Source organism: Pelobates fuscus, chromosome 3 (assembly GCF_036172605.1).
Source record: "Pelobates fuscus isolate aPelFus1 chromosome 3, aPelFus1.pri, whole genome shotgun sequence".
Taxonomy (NCBI): domain Eukaryota; kingdom Metazoa; phylum Chordata; class Amphibia; order Anura; family Pelobatidae; genus Pelobates; species Pelobates fuscus.
Window position 1 is genome coordinate 29,200,023 of NC_086319.1, and position 21,459 is coordinate 29,221,481.

A 21,459-nucleotide genomic window follows, 5' to 3' on the forward strand; every position below is an offset into this window, starting at 1 on the left:
ATCCACATTAAATGTCAGTTTCCACAACTCTGACCATTTTTCTAGTTTACCTAAATCATTTGCCATTTGGCTTATCCCTCCTGGAACATCAACCCTGTTACATATTTTAGTATCATCCGCAAAAAGTCATACCTTACCATCAAGACCTTCTGCAATATCACTAATAAAAACATTAAAGAGAATGGGTCCAAGTACAGATCCCTGAGCTACCCCACTGGTGACAAGCCCAAGCTTCGAATATACTCCATTGACTACAACCCTCTGTTGCCTGTCACTCAGCCACTGCCTTACCCATTCAACAGGGTGAGATTAACTTCCAGAATCCCCTTTTAAGTGGTTATATTTAATCAGCAATGTACGAATTACAGAATTAAATACTCTGTATCCTTGTACCACGTTATATAATGCAGTATAGTAAACCGTATTGAGCACATCATTCCAGAGTCATTTGAAGGATGGAGTGAACCTAATAATGTATTAAAAATATGCATCCGCAGTGACTTCTGCTCATATCAGATAGTGTCCTGATTCTCGAGTTCTTTTTATTTGGAAACCAAGGGTTAAGGGAATTCGTAAGAACTGTAAGGATATAGAATCCTCTGCCTGAAGAGGTGGTTCTATCAGAGTCCATACAGATGTTTAAACCGCAATTGGATGAATACTTCCAAAACCATAACATACATGGATATCATTTCTAATTAGTGGGGTAATAGCTGCTTGATCCAAGGAGACATCTGACTGCTATTTTTAGGTCAAGAAGGAATTTTTTCCTAGTTTGTGGCAAAATTGGAAGCACTTCAGACTAGGTTTTTGCCTTCTTTTGGATCAACAGACAAAACATATGTGAGGAAGGCTGAACTTGATGGACGCGAGTCTCTTTTCAGCTAAGTAACTATATGTAGTTAAGTACTTGGCTGCAATTCCTGCCAACTGATAAGTATATTTGAATCTGAAAGTTATAGTATATATTTCCAGATTTTAGCTTCCATGTCTCAATTTGCATGAAGTTTCATTTTTGCTCATCCCCTTCATATATCATTGTAGGTTACTGTAATAAAGAATGTTGCTGACTTGGGAGATGATTTAATGTTAATAAGATTCATATTGTTACCTTTAGATGTATCTGACTGGGATTCAACCAGCCATTCCCCAAAATACACCACCACTACTACGGCACACAAGACTGAAAGGCTGACGCAAGACCTCCCTCTAGAGGCTAAACCTAGAACTACGGCACCAGAGCCCATGACTGTGGACCTGTCTTCTAGTTTGCCCCCTGTACCACAAGAAGAAGAAGAAGAGGATGATGATGATGATGAAGATGATTTTGATGAAAAGCACGTCCAGTCTGTCTTGAAAGAAAATGTACTAAACTCCTCCAAGAGGGATTTTGAACAAATGGGAGAAAACAATGGCAAGTTTTACTTTTTCCATAGTTTGTGCTGCTAGTCCTCTTTTAAAACATATCATAAATTCAGTGATATCATTTTTGAACTGTAGGGTAATAGCTTCTTGATCCAATGATAAATCTGACTGCCATTCTGGAGTTAAGAGGGATTCCCCCCCCCCCCCCCCCCCCACTAGTGTGTTGCAAAATTGGTATGCTTCAAACTGTTTTTTGTTTTTTTGCCTTCTTTTGGATCAACAGCAAAAAACAAATGTGAGGAAGGCTGAACTTGATGGACACATGTCTCTTTTCATACCAGATTCAGTGGAGCGCTTAAATATGTGCAAACAAGGAATCGTATTTTTACATATCCTTGAACATTTAATGTTGTGTATGCCTTTAAGAAAAATACAAAGAAATAGTGCAGTACCCTTATGTACATACGTGTGATATACACATAAATTGGAACACTCACATATTCCAGAGCTATAACCTAGCTCTGGGAGTTATTTTCCTGTAGGTCAGTTTAGGCGACCTCTACAGTAAGGAAAAAGAGGGTCTCATATAGAGGGTTAGAGGGTTACCCTCTATAAGGTCGCTGCCTGTCCACTATATTATTAGCGCTAACCTACCCTTTTTTATTTATACTGTTTAGGCCACCTGCCCATTTTTCTTTATGGAGAGTAGTTTGGGAGTTTTCTTGTGTATTCAGCAGTAGTATGCAGTATCTCAAGGAAAGATAATGTGATACAGTTTGTAACAAATATTTTCGTATAAATAGGTACTGGGCTCACAAGCCTGGAGCCTAGTAACTGGCTCAGTTTAACAGCAGAGTATGGTTAGGGACCATACCACCCTTGGTTGTAGAATGCAGGAACTTTGATGGTAAAACAAAATAAAATATAAACCTTAAAAAGTATATACTTTATTAGAACTTACAATTAAAATATCAAATAATATAAATAGTTCCAGAACGGCTTCTTCAATCTGGTGCAGTGAAACATGTTTCTTTTCAGCCTATGTAACTATCTTTATAAATGGTTCTAGATTTTAAATGTTCCCATGATAATAAGCATGTTGACTTTAAAAAAAAAAAAAAAAAAAAATTCGAAATTATTCTGTAATGTCCATTCATAGCGAACGGTTAGCCCACTGTTTTTATTCTGGTATAAAGCAAATCCACTTTTTTTCTGTTCTAAAAAAATAAAAGAGAGAGATGACAAAAAAAAATCATTGTAATTGAATAGCTGTATTCAGAGTGAGGGTGTGGAATTGTAATCAATATATGAAGAGTTGGAATAACATAACACAAATTCTAGTTGAAGACAAAGTTCAGAGATAGAGCAAAGAGGAACAAAGAAAGCCAGTGGATAAGGTAGAAGCGCAAAAGGGGATAGAATCCCTGGACTTCAGTAATAAAAACTGGAGCTTGCTCTCGCTCGCTAGTGTAAGGATTGGTCAGTCCAGATAGGGGCAAAGATCAAGAAAGGAAGCCTAAACTGAGCTGTATTGTAGGTAGGCATGTTGCATGATATTTATCCTGTCTATTTCTATTTTTCAAAATAGATTTTAGAAATGCAGTGACTATTCATTTTCTTTTATTTCCAGACTCTTTAAAGAAAACCGTGCTAACCCAAGTAAATCCCAGTGCAGTGGTAAGTGTTATTAAAGTTCTAAATTTCAACGTATGCATTGTTTCACACAGATCAAAAACCTGACATTTAAGTATTCTGAGAGCCAGTTATTTACCGTATATACTCGAGTATAAGCCGAGTTTTTCGGCACATTTTTTGTGCTGAAAAACCCCAACTCGACTTATACTCGAGTCAATGTCTGTATTATGGCAATTTGCATGGCTATTTGCATTGCCATAATACAGACTGGGGGCTGTGGGGGCTGCAGAGCGTTTACTTACCTCTCCTGCAGCTCCCTTCTCCTCTGCGCCGGTCCGTTCAGCACCTCTGTCAGCTCCCACTGTAAGTCTTGCGAGAGCCGCGGGGTCATAGTGCGGCTGCGAGACTTACACTGGGAGCTGACAGAGGAGCTGCACGGACCGGCGCGGAGGAGGAGGGAGCTGACAGGAGCTGCAGGAGAGGTAAGTGCTCTCTGCCAGCCCCCCTCGCCCACTGAACTGCCAATGCCACTGGACCACCAGGGAAGGAGAGCCCCCCTCCCTGCCATGTATCAAGCAGGGAGGGGGGACGAAAAAAAAAACAAATAATAAAAAAATAAAAAATTATTATAAAAAATAATAATTAAATAAAATAAAAAAAAATAATAAAAAAATTATTAAAATTTAAAAAAATAATAATAATAAAATTGCCCACCCCCCACCAAGGCTCTGCAACACACACACACACACACACACACACACACACACATACACATACACACACATACACACACACACACATACACACACACACACATACACTCATACACACACACACACGCTGCACTCATACACACACACTGCATTCATTATATACACACACTGTAAATAAATATTCAATTAATATAATTTTTTTTAGGATCTAATTTTCTTTAGAAATTTACTAGTAGCTGCTGCATTTCCCACCCTAGTCTTATACTCGAGTCAATAAGTTTTCCCAGTTTTTTGGGGTAAAATTAGGGGCCTCGACTTATATTCGGGTCGGCTTATACTCGAGTATATATGGTAAATTGGTAACTTGTTATGGGTTATCAATTAAATACTAGAGCATTCATTCATCAATGAGTTAATCAAGACTCCCCTCAATATTTTTCATAACTGGAAACACAACAAATTATTTTTTTCTTAAAAGACCACTATAGGCACCCAGACTACTTCAGCTTAATGAAGTGGTCTGGGTGCCAGGTCCCTCTAGTGTTAACCCTGCAGCTGTAAACGTTTACATTAGGGTTAATCCAGCCTCTAGTGGCTGTCCCATGTGTTGGGAAGGAATAGGATCAATCACAGAAAGGCAGATTTCACATGTAATTTCATACATAAAGGGTTACATTTTGATTGAAGAGGTGGAGTGGCAAATTGTATTTTGAGCTAATTGACTAGATGGAGAGTTGTTTTTAATGCAGTTGATCGCTTCCTTCAAATAAGTTGCAAACTCTTCCATTTAGATTGTGATCAAGTTGAACAAAAACATGCATTTCGTTTTATTAGGTGTAACTTGTTCATTGTCTGATTTGTTTTGTGTATATGGAGGTTGAGGACATGTTAAAGGTAGCCAACTTGACAGTCGGCAATGAAGTCAGCAGTCATGTTCAAAACAAAGTGACTTCACAGCAGCCATGTGAACCAAAGATGGTGCAAAGTGTCGACTACAATCTGGAGTCGTCGTCGTCCGACTCAGAGCCGCCATGGGAGGAGAGATATGAAAAACTGTGGGTTGACCGTGAGAAGAAGGAAGTGAAAACACATTTCAAAGAGGTAGCAGCAGAACTGAAGCACAAGTTTGGAGAAATTACTGAAACTAAGAAAAAAGAGACAATCTCAATTTTAGATAATCCAAACAATGGCAAAAATGAAATGCACAATATGGATATAGAAAATACTGCTACGTTAAGTTCATCACAAGAAAATGTGTGCCTTGAAAAAGATAACGCATTATTGACAATGGCAAAATTACAACCACGGATGGACCTTATCCAGTCAAACAGCCAAACTCCCGACTCAACAAATGACCAAGTGGGTGAAGACTTTCAAAGCAGTGACTCTATTCTTTTGGGTACAGATGCAGAAAAAAATCTTCTGGAAATTAAGGTGAACTGTGATCAGTTTCCTGGAACAGATAAAACAGGTGGTGCTAAACATTCTGGAAAAAAGGAAAGCAACCTATTTTTCACAAATAAAAACGGTGACTTTAAGCTTGACGTTTCTAGCGTGCAGATAAAGAACTATTTGCAAGAGTCATTTCCATCCACTACTGAAGAAAGAGAGAAGAATATATTGGAGTTTAATACTGAAAATAAAGGTTGTAGACTTTTACAGTCTTCAAAACCTGGATCAACCGAGAAGAAAACAAGTGAAACCCAAACACACGTGAATTTGCATCACCCGCAACAAAGTGAGCTTGATAGTAGCCAACTCCTACAAGTGCCACTTGAGAACACAAGGGCGTCACAGTCATTCTCTGAAGTTCACCGAAAGCCTCTGGATAAACAATTGGAGCAAGATATGCAAAGATTTAAGAATGAGGTAGGAATGCTACAATCAGTATTCCTGAATCTGGTGAAAGGGAATGGACCACTTCAGAGAGAGGTAGACGCTTGTCTAATGGAAACTCCCATTTCTCTGATTTCTTTCCATATGAATGTTCATTTTTACTAGTCTGTAAAAATGAGTCTCTCTCCTGTACTGTAAAGGTTTGTACCCAAATCATTCACTAAGAGCTTGGCAAGCATTGGGGGAAAAGTCTGTCTGAATGGTCTTCTTCTCATGAAACCTGCTACTTGGACGATAGTGTGTTTCCATCTTTGTGTTCCGTTCATCTTTCATCAAAGCTCAAACTGTACCTGGATTATCATTTGGGGGACTTTCATTCTGCTGTGGTGTGTGCTTACGCTGTCTCGTCTTGTATCCACAATCTCTCAAAGCCACAATCTGCCCATGAATCACAACTATATTTTAATTCTTCTCATTTCTTATGAGTTTCCATTTTTTTGATGTTTAATCCTTTTCAATAATTGTGTAAGCATTATACAAATTCATATGTTTTTCTGTTTCCCATTTCATGTTTTGAATACTGTGTTTTGTATTTTCTTTGTTTTACTAAGCTTGCATTGTGTATGCTGTGGTTTGTATTTTATATTTTACCAAGCTTGCGTTGTCTGTGCGGTGTATGTGTTTGTTTTTTTTGTTTTGTTTTTTTATTATTTGATGAAGTTCCTGGCTAATGTACTAACCAACAGCATATTGATTGACCAATAGACCATTTACCCTGTGTTTTGCTTTGTTAGGTGTATCAGAAAGAAAATGAAAAACCTCAAAGTGTGCAAATGAAACCTGAGGGTGACGATGCGTGTGACAGTGGCAAGGAGGTGCAAAAGACACCTGTTTCTTCTGATCTACAAGATAAACCCAAGCAAATGGCAAGACATGGTCAATTCAAAGGGTAAGGCAAATATGTCCTGTATGAAAGTGACAAATACAGCAAAGGTATAAATGACCTGGCACTACATAAGTTTATCTTGAGTAGTTGTTTTTTCCAGCTCTACAGTCCCATCTTATTGTTTCTGTAATAAATAACTCTTTTATATTACACAACTCTGACTGTAATGCATTTTTGAGATTCTGACAGCAGTGTTCACAAATATGCTACTGTTCCTGCTATCAAAATAAGTAATTCCCTGGGAGGTGTATGAGGGGGGGTTGTGGAGGATGGGAAAAGAGTTGTGCTTTTATGAGCACCATTGTCTTTACAAAATCCATGGAAGTTACTGCGGTCTGTCTGAATAGAAGTTGTACCGGTTATATCATATTTAACCCCTTAAGGACCAAACTTCTGGAATAAAAGGGGATCATGACGTGTCAGACATGTCATGTGTCCTTAAGGGGTTAAATGGATTGTCACAGTAAATTCTGTTGGATCGCTTCGTCTACAAATCGAGGAATAATTCTGGATTAACCATCCATGAAGCTTTTTGTACATTGTGAAAAGATAAGGTCAGGTAAAGTTGAACAAATAGAGGGCAGATGAGGACAGCAATGACAGTAATTTGCCAAACAGCTTCTGGAATAATGTACACCAGGAGAAGAAAGTAAACGCTAATTACCAAATGGGCAGCAACCCTAAAAAGAGGATTCCCTCAAAACCCTTTTAAAATACAGAAAGAGTGATCAGAAAAATGACATAAGGGCGGCGCTAAAATCCTATAGCAAGAGATAATATAATATGTATCAAAAACACAAATATAAAAAAAGTCCAAATGGATGGATCTTACTCTGATCAGATAATACGAAAAGTGCTTGATCGGGAGTAATAACCTCACTTTCTTTATCCGGGCAGATCCACTCTTATGAAAGACCAGAAAAAAGAGGAACCAATAGTGTAAGATGTAAAATCCTATATATTCGTTATACGGAAGAGATGGTAATAAACTCACATTTTTTAGAGCTATAGCTAGCTCTAGTGTGAAGGGCGCACAGCAGTACAATCCCCGCTTATGCAATATGCAGTGCGCTTCTTCCGTCAAGGGTATGTTCAACAATCAGGAGAAGGGTACAAAGAGACAACTAATAGCGCTCACTGAATAAAACAACCGTAATAAGATGAATAAAATCGTACTCACAAGCGAAAAGCCAGCTAACTGCTCTTTGATTACAGCATTGGTTGTATGATCCCCACCTAGGATTTCTTGGAGTGCAGGATATTAAAATGCCAGGTAAAAATAAACTCAATAAAAGTGTATTGAAAAGATGATTGGCACAAGTGGAGTATCCAAAAAATCTTTTATTAAGCTAAAATATACAATTTTATATGCAGACATATAAGTGGAGTGACCAATTTTATATTGTGTATTTTAGCTTAATAAAAGCTTTTTTTTTTAATGGGATGTTATAAGGATCAAGACAACTTTAGCTTAAAGGGATTCTCCAGTGCCAGGAAAACATATTCGTTTTCCTGGCACTGCAGGACCCTCTAGTGCCCCTCTCCCTCTCACCCCCCATCCCAAGTTGCTGAAGGGACGACGTCAGCCTGCGGGGGAGACCTAATGCGCATGCGTGGTAATGGCCGCGCACGCGCATTAGACCTCACCTTGGGAAAGCATTGAATAATGCTTTTAATGCTTTTCCAAGGGGATTTCGGCGACGCTGGAGGTCCTCACATAGCGTGAGGACCTCCAGCGTCGTTTTAAAACACTTTTCGTGTTCTATGAACACAGAAGTGTCCTCCAGTGGCTGTCTAGTAGACAGCCACTAGAGGAGGACTTAACCCTGCAATGTAAATATTGCAGTTTATGAAAACTGCAATAGTCACACTTGCAGGGTTAAGGGTAGTGGGAGTTGGCACCCAGACCACTTTAGTGGGCAGAAGTGGTCTGGGTGCCTGGAGTGTCCCTTTAATAGAGTGGTTTTGCTGTATAGATCAAGCTCTGCAGTGTAACTGCTCAATTCTGCGTGATTTAGGAATTAATTCACTTGTTTTAATGCAGCCCTAGGCTGTAATGTAAACACTGATGTTTCTCTGAAAAGACAGTGTTTTTACACCAAAAAGCCTGCAGGGACTGACTACACTAACCAAAACAACTACAATAAACTGCAGTTGGTCTGGTGACTATAGTGTCCCTTTAACTAAGTGGCAGGTGTTCTAAATTACTACTGAATACCCAACTTAATAGGCCTGCATGTTATGAAACACAGAATGTCTTGACAGCTAAGAAAAAAATATCAATCCACCTAACCCAATGTTTCAGTTTTAATCCAGGGTTTAACACCCTGTGCATTCACAAATAACCCCCAAATCTTTTACATTCAGCTATACATATAATATGATGCATTTCAAGTTGCAGTCTCTAGGTGGTTTTTGTGCGCAATTGGGTTGTGCAACAATATCATCGTTATGTTATATTTATCTATTTCTTGTTTATTTTTTATTTATTTTTAATTTTTGCCCCATCAGGAAAGATGCAACTATGTTAGATGGATCTAAAAGAACAAGAAAACCAATTGGAATTAAAATCCCTTTTAAGCAACAGAAAGCCACTACAAATGGGAATTTACTGGATATATATGATGACAGCACGTTTAGTGAAACATCGCAGGAAGACAATGGAAGGTATGATAAAGCTTCCAGTATCATTTTGTACATTTGTTAGCTCTACTGGGAATGTTAAAAGTCTGAATTGAGCAGGGCCTTCTTTAAATCCTACTCCCCTTCCTCTTCACTTTGTATATTTAATCTACGTGGATATACTGGCGCTTTGTAAATCTAAAACTGTGGGGATAAAATGGTTACTGGAAGCAAGTGTGGTTGCACTCTCTCTCTCTCCCTGCATCTGCGTGCACAGTATGGGAAAAATTACATAAAAGATAACTTAATCGCTGCAGCAATCTTTTTGCCAATCGCTGCAGTTATAAGATGCTGTCAGAACAAAGACTGGGAGTAGAGTATTCTCGGACCCTTTAAGTAGAGTTCCAAGAAGGAAGCATTACAACCTCAATGACTGTAAAGACGTATTTGCTAAACTAATGATATCGTTGATCATTATCATTAATGATAGACGTAATTGCCAAACTAAGCAAGCGATTTGCAAAAATTGCTGAAATTAAGTTGTTATGGTGACAGAGGGCCAGTGGGTGCCTTCTTTCCTAAGGGGGTTAAAGTATTCAAAAACAGTGTAACCTCATAGGTTGCCTCCAGTGCTGGATCTGCATTTCCCACAGCGACATCCGGCTTTATTTATTTTAATTAAATGCCAAAATAGCCAAACTGGAAACGTTCTCGAAGTCAGCTATGCTTTCCAGTTTGGCGACTCTTTCTGCCTTTACATTTGGAAATCAATAAATAATCCTAGTAGAGTAGAGTAAAGGCTACTTCACACCTTTGTCATATTCACAGGGATCTGTCCGTTCTATCTCTCCTTGGGATATGGTTCGCATGTGTAATATTAAGATTTCTTTCTTTCTGTGTAGTAATTATTTTTATTCCTTTATTTTTAGGGATGATAAATTCTCTAAAGACAAAGATAAGGTAATATTGTCTCACAATACCCAAGATGTCATTACTGTATTAGATCAGTATCTCCGCACCCCCAAAAAATGTGAGGAGGTTGTGAGCATATTGTGTGAGGGCCATATTACTCCTTTTAAACATCACGGCCATAATCTGGAAACTAAAGTTCTGTTGGTAGACAAATACGTTCACTTCCATAAACAACCATCTTCAAAGAAAATCCGGTATTGACGACCTTACCAGCTAAAGAATCTGAAGTTATCGGTGGGACTGGGGGAGGGAACAAAGGTTTCTGCTGTCAGTCTGGCTGGGTCTAAAGTTAACAAGTAAGGGCTCTTACCTGAACCTGTATTTTGATTTTCAATAGATTGACGATGGAGATGAATTTGATGAACTTTCCCAGTCCTCCGATACTACAACTGATGTTACTGAATCGCCCACGTTCAAAAATGCAATGTTATTGGTCGAGCAGCTGAACGTTGATGGTCAAGGTAATGTTTGTTTATTTTATTCACATAAGCATATAGAATATATTTTATATTTTATAAAACACACAGTTCTTTATCCATGCAATATATGCATGTATTCCTTTTTATGTAGATTCTCTGAACCTCTTAAAAATTCAAGATATAATCCGCAAATATGAAAGATCGTTGCAAAAAGAAAACGGACGATACTCCCTTCTGCTCAGAAAAGTAAAAAAAATGGAAAGCAACCATAAGGATCTGCAGCAGATAACGGAAAAAAACAGGGAGTTAAAATCCGTGCTGGATCACCAAAAATTGGAATGGGAAAGTGACCTGAATCATTTAAGGTTAGCAATGTAACAGTCATTTAAACAGCATATTTACACTTAGACTGCAGTTTATACTTCATGTATTTGTTGTTATAGGTACATTATAATGCAAAGTATGGAATGGGAACACATGATCTGCCCAGAGACAGACAGCTATAGACATAGTAATCCATTACAGATATGTCTCTGGGCAGTTCATGTTATAACATCCCACATTCTGCTTTCAAAACCATAGTGCTCAGTGTTAATGACAATGTGCAGCCCCTAGTCTCCGGACAGCACCAGGACATACTTTGACAATTTGCCCAAGATTTGTGGGAGTTGCATTCCTAGGCAGCAGTCTTCATTATTTCCGTCCAAAACAACACAATAATCTCTTCTAAATTAAAACAGCCCTAACCCTGACACTAATGTTTATTTTAATGTACCAAGTTATACAGAAGGTTATAGAACACTGGGGTTTGGTTTTCAGAATTGTGTTTGTTTTGCTTGTGGCGTGAGTTCTCCGATCTTGGTTAGTAAACTGCTGTGTCGTTGGTATTACACCGGGGTGGGCGTGTTGCAACTGTAGAAAAACACAGGGAAACTGGCTAAATGGTAAAAAAAAAAAAAAAGTGCTTTCTGGAATGTTTTCTAGGTTTATGCTGAAACAAGAGGAGGAGAAGCGAAAGAGTGCGGAAATACTGTACGAGAAAAGCCGAGAACAACTGAGAAAGAAGGAGGATCAATGCTGCACAGAAATGGAAGACAAGCAGCAGCTGGAGATGACCGTGCGAAACATGGAGCGTGAATTGCGCAGTTTGAGCAACACCGTGAAACAGGTATTTTGAGTCCGGGATAAATAGAGCAAGTGTTCAATACATTACGTGTAACCTCTCGATTACACCGACCATCACAAATGTAGTACTTAAACAGAACCGTGTGCATGCTTTCACAATAAACCAATGGTTCTTACCATTGTCAAACAGAGACCCAAATAACACATGGTGTTGGCTCGAAGGACCATTCTTCCATTGTAACATTCTGCAAATGTAGCATTAATATGTAACAAAATCAGACCTCTTAGTTATATTATTTACCCAGTGCCAAGGTCTATATTGCCAAAGTATCCAATTTATTGTAGTAGTTTCTGGTGGCAGGGCCTTGTGTTAAGAACCATATATCATGGAGAAAATAAATATGTACAAAGAAACCGTTTACAGACCGCAATAGTATGAAAGATATGTGGAAAGTCCATATGTTCTGAATGATGCTCTAACCCGTTGACATGAATGTGCTTCTGTTAACTCTATCTTTGTACCCACCTTGGGTATAATGTAATAGTTTAGACTGGAAGAAAGAAGATTTCGTCTAAGGCAAAGAAGTTTTTTGGGGGTTTTTTTTTTTTTTTACTGTAAGAACAATAAGGATGTGGAATTCTCTGCCTAAAGACTGCTTGATCCAAGGATAAATCTGACTGCCATTCTGGGGTCAAGAAGGAATTTTTTTTCCTAGCTTGTTGCAAAATTGGAAGTGCTTCAAACTGTTTGGTTTTTTTTGCCTTCTTTTGGATCAACAGCAAACAACTAATGTGAGGAAGGCTGAACATGATGGACGGAAGTCTCTCTTCAGCTATCTAACTATGTAATAGCAAGATGATTCAGTATCCTTATTTCTGTCTGTCTGTTAATCACCCTATTCTTTAAGCTATGCTTTTAGTTTATTAGTATAATTTCTTGGTGTAATACACAGATGCCATCATTGCTATTTTTCAGGCTGAAGAAGAACGTAACGAAGCTCAGAGGTTGCTGTCACAAGAACGTAATGCCAGAGTTCTTCAAGAAGACTTCCTAAATAATTTGAGGAGGAAGAATGAAGAAGAAGCAGCAAAAATAATATTGTCAAAAAGTGTTGAGGTACCTTGTTCTGTTTTTTTGTTATATGATGGTCATGGGAGACTTCTGTCTAAAAATGATCATTTTTCTGAGTTCTGTGGAGGTATAAATCTAAGGCAGGAAGTGATACAACAGTGAGCAGAGAGGTGCTAATGACATCACTAGGGACGTGTGGTGGCATTCTCATCTATAAAGAGGACTTCTCAACCTAGTGCAAGAAGTACACACACACACTATGCTAACAAGCTGATTTTCCATCCGCTAATTCATGCTCGGTGAGCTGCAGAAACTTTTTTACGAGGATAGAAATTCACTTCGCAAGCTCACTTGGTGCACTCAAATTAGATAGTTTAGTGAATTTGTTCTTGTGTTCCCAGAAGTGGGACACCAAAGATAAAACTTTGCGTAAGTTTTAGGATTAGGGTTAGGATCATCAGGATTGGCTGAACTTTTGCCTGATTTAGGAAGATTTGACACCAGTACACAGGGGCGGACTGACCGGTCGGGCACTTCGGATATGGTCCGAGGGCCCGGCCGGGAGGGGGGCCCGCCATCAGGGTGGTTGCAGTGGTGAGAGTGAACTCTAGCCCCATAAACACACTGCCCCCACACACCATACACATTCACACACTGCCCCCCATACACCCACACACACCATACACATTTACACACATTGCCTCACACACATTCACAGCACCCATACTAACATTGCCACACACATACAAAGCCCCCTCATACACACATTGCCCTACACATTCACACACACTGAACCTTTCACACACACTGCACCCCTTACACATTGCACCACTGCTCCTATACCCTACTACAGCCTCATATCCCAGCAGACCCCAGGTAAGTTGTCAAACTGTTCTTAAACGGTTTGACTACTTACTCTGAAAGGGGGGCCCGGCCCTCCTGGCACCATAACGACTACACAGAGCAGTAGTGGTTATTGTGCACAGATTATTTCTTTAAATAATCTACAAGTGCCCCAGTAGCCAGCAAGCCAGCCAGCTCACAGGCCGGCCAGCCAGCCCACAGGCTGGCCAGTAGCCAGCCAGCCCACAGGCCACCAGTTAGGCTTACAGCCAGCAAGCCCACAGCCTGCCAGCCGCAGCCAGCAAGCCCACAGCCTGCCAGCCGCAGCCAGCAAGCCCACAGCCTGCCGGCAGTAGCCAGCAAGCCCGCAGCCAGCAAGCCCACAGACTGCCAGCCAGCAACAGTAATTAAGGTAAGAGGAGCCAACTTGGCCTAGGTATCAGCGAGCTATGTTGTGTTGCTATATTGTGAATAGGAACCAGAGTGTTGGAGAGACCCCCCTCCAGGCCCCATTAGACTCCATTGTAGTCTCTAATGGGACCTGGAGGAAATTCTTTCTAACACATTCTCTAAAGGACACTGAGATAGCCTCTGCTAGAATGCTCCCCCCTTCCATGGCCCATTAGTCCTCAATTGTAGTCTCTACTGGGGCCTGGAGGCGACTGTTTCCAGCAGGGACACTGAGGTGGCCTCTGTTAGAAAGACCCCCTTCCAAGCCTATTAGACTCCATTGTAGTCTCTTATAGGGCCTGGAGGGGATTCTTTCTAACACACTCTCTAAAGGACACTGAGCCTCTAGAAAGACCCCCCTCCATGGCCCATTAGCCCTTAATTGTAGTCTCTACTGGGGCCTCGAAGGGATTATTGCACTTTTGTTCCTTGTGTTTAAAGATTGTGTAGGGTGTGGCTGGAGGCGGTGCATGGAGGCGGGACATGGGTGGCGCTTGCTGCGGAGTATGGGTGGGGCCTGTAAGAGGGCCCTTGATTTATTTTGCCCGGGGGCCCTGAGGGTTCTCAGTCCGCCCCTGCCAGTACAAGAACAACAGTATTAATTTATATATCACAAATGCATGAAAAGTAATCTAAATCTTTGCATTTACAGGTCCATAGCCAACCTTCAGAAACTACAGAGAGAGAGAAAGACTTATCACAAAGGAATCATACACTGCAAGAAGAAATCACTTTACTTAAGCAAGAACTAGAAAAGGTCCAGTGTCAAAATGAAGAAGAAAAGCGCCAATACCTGGATGAAAATGAGGTGTTAAAAGAAAAGGTTGATGACCTTAAAAGAGACCTAAAAATTAACGAGGAAGCTTTAACTCAGAATTTAATTCAGTATAATGGACAACTTAATGCACTGAAAACAGAAGCTACGATATTCTGCACTAAGCTCGAGCATGAAAAACAGGCCAAAGAAAGACTAGAAACCGAACTGGAGTTGTTCCGTTCCCGTCTGAATTCTACGCAACAGGATCAGGAAAAAAGTCAGATGTTAAAAACAGAAGTTGAACGCACCTTTCAAAGGGAACGAGATGAGTGGATGCGTTCAAAGGACAAGTTAGACCACGAGTTGTCCAGCATACGTGAAAACAATAAAAACTTGTCTCAGCAACTGAGCAGAGCTGAAGCCAAAAGTAATGAACTGGAATGTGATCTTCACCGACGAGGGTTATCCTTCCAGGAGAAGGTCGTACTTTTAGAAAGTACACAAAGGGATTTGACTCAAGCTCAATGCAGAATAAAGGAACTCGAGAGTACGCTCCAAACTGAGAAAGACCAGATAAACAAAAATACTATAATACTCGAATCCAGGCAAGAGAGACTAGCTCAGATTCAAAGCGAGAACATGCAGCTTCGGCAGCAGTTAGAAGACATGCAGAGTAAAGGAATCTTTAAAGATAAGTTAGTGACCGATGCCCAAGACAAGTTTACGGATATATTCAGCAAGCTGCGCGCTGATACCGAGAGGCAAGTTCACTTGGTGGAAGAAAGAAACAAAGACTTAATCAATAAGTCAAATGAACTGCGAGAGCAAGTCTACCGGCTTGAGACTGAGAAAGTAGAGGGAGAGGTACGAAACAATTTTTGTTTATTAATATCTAATACAGTGTTTCAAATGTCCAGTAGAGCATAAATCTTGGTGCATAATATTTAAATGAAGCTGGACAGCTGTCCACACGTGAATTATTTTCCTAGTCAGTTGCTCACAAAAACAAATGCATGGGAGATGCGGAAAATTGAATGAAAGCTGCGGTCAGAGAACCAGGATCTACTTCCTGGCACTTGCAGCTACTTCCAGATCTTTACATGAGCTGCTGGTTTTCTTCAAACAACATGATTTTGCTATTTTTATTTTGTTCATGTTCACTGAGATTCTTTAAAAAAAAAAAAAAAAAAAAAAAAGGCCAGTAAAACCCTGATACTACTAGACTCGCATTTGTTTGAATACTAAAAATGAAAATTCAAAGTAATGGTTCTAGAGCAAGCATGTCAAACTTGCGGCCCATAATGAATATATTTGTGGCCCGCGTGCCCTGGGGCGCTTTGTGCTGTGGCTGTGACCAGCCGCAAGACAGGAAAGAAATTTCCTGTCTGATGCTGGTCTTCCCTCCCACGGCCACAAGAGCACAGCGTGGCTGTCTGTTTGCAGAGGAGGTCAGCCACTTCCCCTTCCCTCCTGCTCGCAGTGCCAGAGGAGCGTCTGGCCTGCTTAAGCAGAGAAAAGCAGGCCTGGAACTGGAGGACAGCTCATCTTAAGGTAGGAGAAGAGGGGCTTTGGGGGCCTTCCTGTGTAGTGTGTTAAATTGGGGAGGGGAGCCAGTGTATTAATTTTGGGGGAAGGGGAGGGAGAGGGCCAGTGTATTAAATTGGGGAGAGGGGGCAGTATATTAGTTTAAGGGAGGGAGAGGGGACAGTGTATTAGTTTGAGGGAGGGAGTATATTAGTTTGAGGGAGGGAGGGAGAGGGGGCAGTGTATTAATATGGGGGAGAGAGGGGGGAAATGTAATAATTTGGGGGGAGGGGGCAGTGTGTTAGAGAGGTGGGAGGGGGCAGTGTGTTAAATTGGGGGAGTGAGGGGGCACTGTGTTAAATTGGGAGAAGGAGGGAACCGTGTGCGAAATTGGGGGAGAGCAGTGTTTTAAATTGGGGAGGGAGGGGTAGTGTATTCAATTAGAGTGGAGGGAGGAGGGCAGTGTATTAGATTGGGCCTGCATGGAGGTGCTGAACGCTCCCCATGGAGATGCTGATTGGCTGCGCAGCTTTTTGCCTCACATGCACAATATGGGAAAGCATTGGATTGGCTGAGATCAAGTTTAAAGATCTCAGCCAAATTGAAGAACAAACTCATCGGACTTCAAAATCAAAAAACTTAATTTGTTTTTTACATCTGTGCAACAGCATACAGTCACCATTTTAGTCCTATTACCAAACTTGTCTTAATATGTCAAGGTAGTTTGACTTAAACATTGGTTATATGCAAATGCATGTCTCCTTAAAATAAATTCGCTCTTTTGTTTACTTTGAAGCCCTACGAGCGTGAGAACATCATTTAGACAACATTTTTTATATTGTACTTTTCAAAATAAACCTACATTTATATGAAAACTGGAGTTTTTGTTTTTTTGCGGCCCGCAAACTGAAACCTTGTTTATTTGGTCCAAGTTAGCCTTTGAGTTTGACACGCTTGTTCTAGAGCTGTCATTAAAGAGAAAGGGTGCACAAATTCAGCAGCGACCTTACAGATCGGAAATCCCACTAGTCTATCAATTCAGAAAGTGAGACAACCAGGCCAAACATTGAAATAATTGTTTAGTGCAGTCCTCTTCAGTTCACACACCCATCCTAGAGCCGCAATATTAACCCTTTCAGTGCCAGTAACCCTACTGCTAAACTCTTTGCTTGTTTTGTGCATCTATGTCATGGGGGTCTCCCTACAGCCAGTAAGAATACTCTTGCAGGAATTTACGCACTAATACATTTGTTTGTATTTATTATATGTTAAGAAAACATGGCTGATTTGTTTCATATTGACAAAATATATACTCTCAGAGTGCACGGAGGCAGCTGCAGCAGGAACTGGCTGATGCGTTTAAGAAGTTATCGATGTCTGAGGCTTCCCTGGAGGTGATAACGCGATATCGAAATGACTTGGAAGAAGAGAAGCAGAACCTTCAAAAAGAAGTGGAAAAGTGTAGAAATAAGGTAACTCGAATATACATATAAATGTCCTGTTTATTTAATGAAAGCTGCCAACGCAGGATAGTCCATGCCTGTATGGCATGTGATTGGTCTTTAAAGGAACACTGTAGCATTAGGAAAACAAACCTGTATTAGTTGTCTCTGCGTTTAGTTTAAAAAAAATTTGGCTGGCTCTGTCTCTGATCTGCCTCCTTGACAGTCATAACCAATCCAATGCTTTCCTATGGGAAAGCATTGTGATTGGCTCGGATCATAACTTCTGCTGATGTTAGCCAAGGAGGTAGATCAGGGGCAGAGCCAGGAGCAGCAGATTGGAAAAAAACATGTAAGATTTTACTATATATAGGGGGATAAGGGGAGCGGGGGGGGGCTAGATGGCGTTTTTAACACGGTTGGGTCAGGAATATATGTTTGTGTTCCTGATCCTATAATGTGTCTTTTAAGTTGCTTACCAATCACTTAGACTAAAACAAATGGGGGGTGGGGGGAGGGACACATTGTTTTTAGCGGTCACACATCAGGATTTGGAACTTTGTACTGCACATAAACCTTATCTTTCCCTTAAAATGCTTTATTTATGTAAAAATAAACAATGACTGTATACCCAATTTGTGCAGACACAAGAAGCTGATCTATACTGCTGTCTCTGATCTCGTCCAATAATACATTTCTTCTGGCAGGGATTGCATGCGCATTACTTAAAACATTAAAGGAGGGCTCCAAGCAATAATTTAAACCCCCCTTTTATATGTGCCGTGATGATAATATTCTTAAAAAGATACAAATACACACCTGAGGATGTACCTAGTTAGCTACAAATTTAGCTGGGGAATTTTCTCTGCCAGATTTTATTCCTTTGATTTCAGTAAGATTCCTGTACCTATCATAAATCTGAGTGTCCACGTTAAAGAATGGTTTTAGGACAATTTTTTTTTTTTAATATTTTTTAGAAAATGGAGAAGTAGGAGAGTAGTCCAGATAGAAAAACGAATGTTCCCACTGGGAACCAGATTATTGGAGTGACACTAATGCATAGAGCTGAAACAGATTAAGGAAGGATAGTGAATCCCAATAAGTAGTTGTGCAAAGCACAGTGTAGTGAAAAATAACTAGATTAGATATTACCGACGCATACCACTATGAGGGTAAATTACCTTTATTAAATAGCTTAGAGTGCAAATGCGTGGTATATCTACTAAATGCAATCATTGCAAATGATTAAAAAAAAAGAGGGGGAAGGCTTAAAAAAAAATAGACAAATAAGATCAGCGAATACTACAGAAGGTACAGCATTTCTGAAAACTAACTTATCACTAAATGTCTTCTAAGTATCTCTACTTGGGGTAATACGAATGGATCTATATATAAATGCCCACAGGAGCTTGTGCATGCAAGTCTACCTCTAGAGAACAGTATGTGTTAACTTAAGACGTAATAAACTGCAGCCTATATAGTGATTCGGTAGTATATAGAATAACTCAAATGTACACAGGCAAGCTATCGGTGAAAACCCAAACTGATCCTATGTAATACAGTATCAGACTCGCGTTTATATAGTCATACCGTTAAATAGAGGTCTCACTGTTATAAGATGGGTACTGTCTAAAATAGAAACCGTATCCTTTGAGGTTCTCTCAGAACGGTAGAGCCTTGAGGGGTTAACATCAGCGTGTACGGACACCGATCCGCGTTTGCCAGACAGTGAATCTCCAAGGCATTAGAAAAGTAACGAACTGTCCTCAGGTTCTACTTTTAAGTATAGATACTAATTCCAAAAGAGAAACATCCACTCTAATACAATAGAGTAGTACTGTATGACCAACTAACACCCGGATTCCCTAAAAAGTCCCAATATAAAATCCCAGACAAGTAGCTGTAATGCCCCTAGCATACGAGCAGGTAAATGTTAAATGCTCCTCAGAGCTCCCTCGAGTAATTAAATAAACACGGGAGAACTAGGGAGTCTAGATGTAACCTGCAAGAGTGGGACCGAGGTCCAGGCGTTGGCTGCAAGCTTGGACTGTCAAAGAGTGTCAGACTGCTGTTGGATTCTATGTGTAATATAGATCGTGCTGGTGCTAATAATGAAGAGTAGCGTACAATGCTATGTAAGAGAAAAGTACCCTATAACACTCTCCCACCCGGACTCCCTAGTAAGTCCCTCTATAGGAGTAATCATACCCCCCAACATTAAAGCAAGTAAGTATCCTTAAACTTCCATACAGATGGAACCGGGATCCGAGCGGTAGCCGCAAGGCTAAACAGTCTGAAGACACCTCAAGACAACCTCCCCTCCAAGCTAAAATTAAATAACACGAATACCCATCACCTAAAGCCCAAAGTAACCAAAACAAACTAAAAACGAAGTGTTTAAAACCGCCCGACGCACTTTTCGACACTATAGTATTGCGCCTTCGTCTGGGGCTAATCTCTAACATAGCATTATACGCTCACTATACAGGGTTAGGCCCTTAAAACTGGAGGACATTCTTAGGAGGACCTTACCTTTCTTGCGACTAGTCCAGATAGGTATGATTATGGCATGGAAAACGATTCTCCCCATCCTTTCTGAATGTACAGTTACATTTTCTTTTTTGTTTTGGCTTTTTTTTTTTAAAGGATTTTTATGCTTATTACAATGACTTGTGTTGTATTGTTTTCTCATAAAGATGAGGCACTTCTGTTAAAGCGTCTTTGTCACTTTTCAGTATTTCACAAAGTTACAATCTTTACAAACTACTGATCTTGACTGCTTTAAAATGTAATTAAAGTTCCAACACAATCCAAAGATAACCTAAAACAGAGTTGGGACTACTTTGTATTATGGTAAATCTGAGGTTGACAAAAGGCTGAGAGCTCTGTTAAGGGGACACTATAGTCATCAGAACAACTACAGCTTAATGTATTTGTTCTGGTGAGTATAGTCTCTCCCTGCAGCCTTTTTGCAGTAAACACGGCAGTGTTCACATTACAATCTAGGGACACGTGCAGTGGCCACTTCTCAGATGGCTACTAGAGGTGCTCTCTGCATGGAGACACTGAACTTTCCTGATTCAATGCATCATCGCTGAGGAGATGCTGATTGGGCAGGTTGGTGTTTGGGTCCACTCCCTGGCCCTCTTCCTTGGCAAACTCAGCCAATCCATTGCTTTCCTATGGGAAAGCAGTGTAATTGGCAGAGTTCATCACTTCTGATGAAGTCAGCTAAGGTGGCAGATTAGGGGCAGAGTCAGCACCAGCAGACTGGAATAAAGGTAAGATTTTACTATATATAGGGGGTTTGAGTGTGAGCCAAAGGTCTAGATAGTGGTTTTAACACTATATATGGTCAGGAATACATTTTTGAGTTCCTGACCCTATATTGTTCCTTTAACTTCTATCCAAACCCAGTAGCTGTCACAAGTGGGATTCAGGCATCGGTCTATGGGGCTCTCACGGGATCCTCTATAAGGCTCAGTGGTGTATTTTGCTGCTCCTGGCAGATGTAACCAGGAGCAGAAGAGGATGAGTAAAGTGAGGATGGCGGCCACGAGGGACAGCTTCAGGTAAATACAAACACTTCCCCCTGCACCCCCTAAACCTTCACCGCAGATGTCACTTTCGTGGGGCTTTGCAAAATATGCAAACACCCAAAAAAGTGACAGATCCGCATTCAGCCCATAGAACCTTCCACTTAAATGCAAAATGAAAAATTAAATTAAAAGCACAAGA

General features: G+C 40.4%; 1 protein-coding gene across 1 annotated transcript in view; it reads left to right on the forward strand.

Annotated features, from left to right (window-relative positions):
- The window catches only part of ANKRD26 (ankyrin repeat domain containing 26), a 72,003-nt gene that overhangs the window by 38,142 nt on the left and 12,402 nt on the right, over positions 1-21,459 (forward strand). The window contains exons 20-31 of the mRNA XM_063446116.1: positions 1,118-1,414; positions 2,996-3,042; positions 4,590-5,582; positions 6,344-6,498; positions 9,007-9,162; positions 10,047-10,077; positions 10,427-10,550; positions 10,660-10,873; positions 11,493-11,676; positions 12,610-12,750; positions 14,651-15,619; positions 17,599-17,751. Of these exons, the coding sequence (XP_063302186.1) occupies positions 1,118-1,414; positions 2,996-3,042; positions 4,590-5,582; positions 6,344-6,498; positions 9,007-9,162; positions 10,047-10,077; positions 10,427-10,550; positions 10,660-10,873; positions 11,493-11,676; positions 12,610-12,750; positions 14,651-15,619; positions 17,599-17,751 (3,464 nt within the window). The remainder of the gene's footprint in view (positions 1-1,117; positions 1,415-2,995; positions 3,043-4,589; positions 5,583-6,343; positions 6,499-9,006; positions 9,163-10,046; positions 10,078-10,426; positions 10,551-10,659; positions 10,874-11,492; positions 11,677-12,609; positions 12,751-14,650; positions 15,620-17,598; positions 17,752-21,459) is intronic.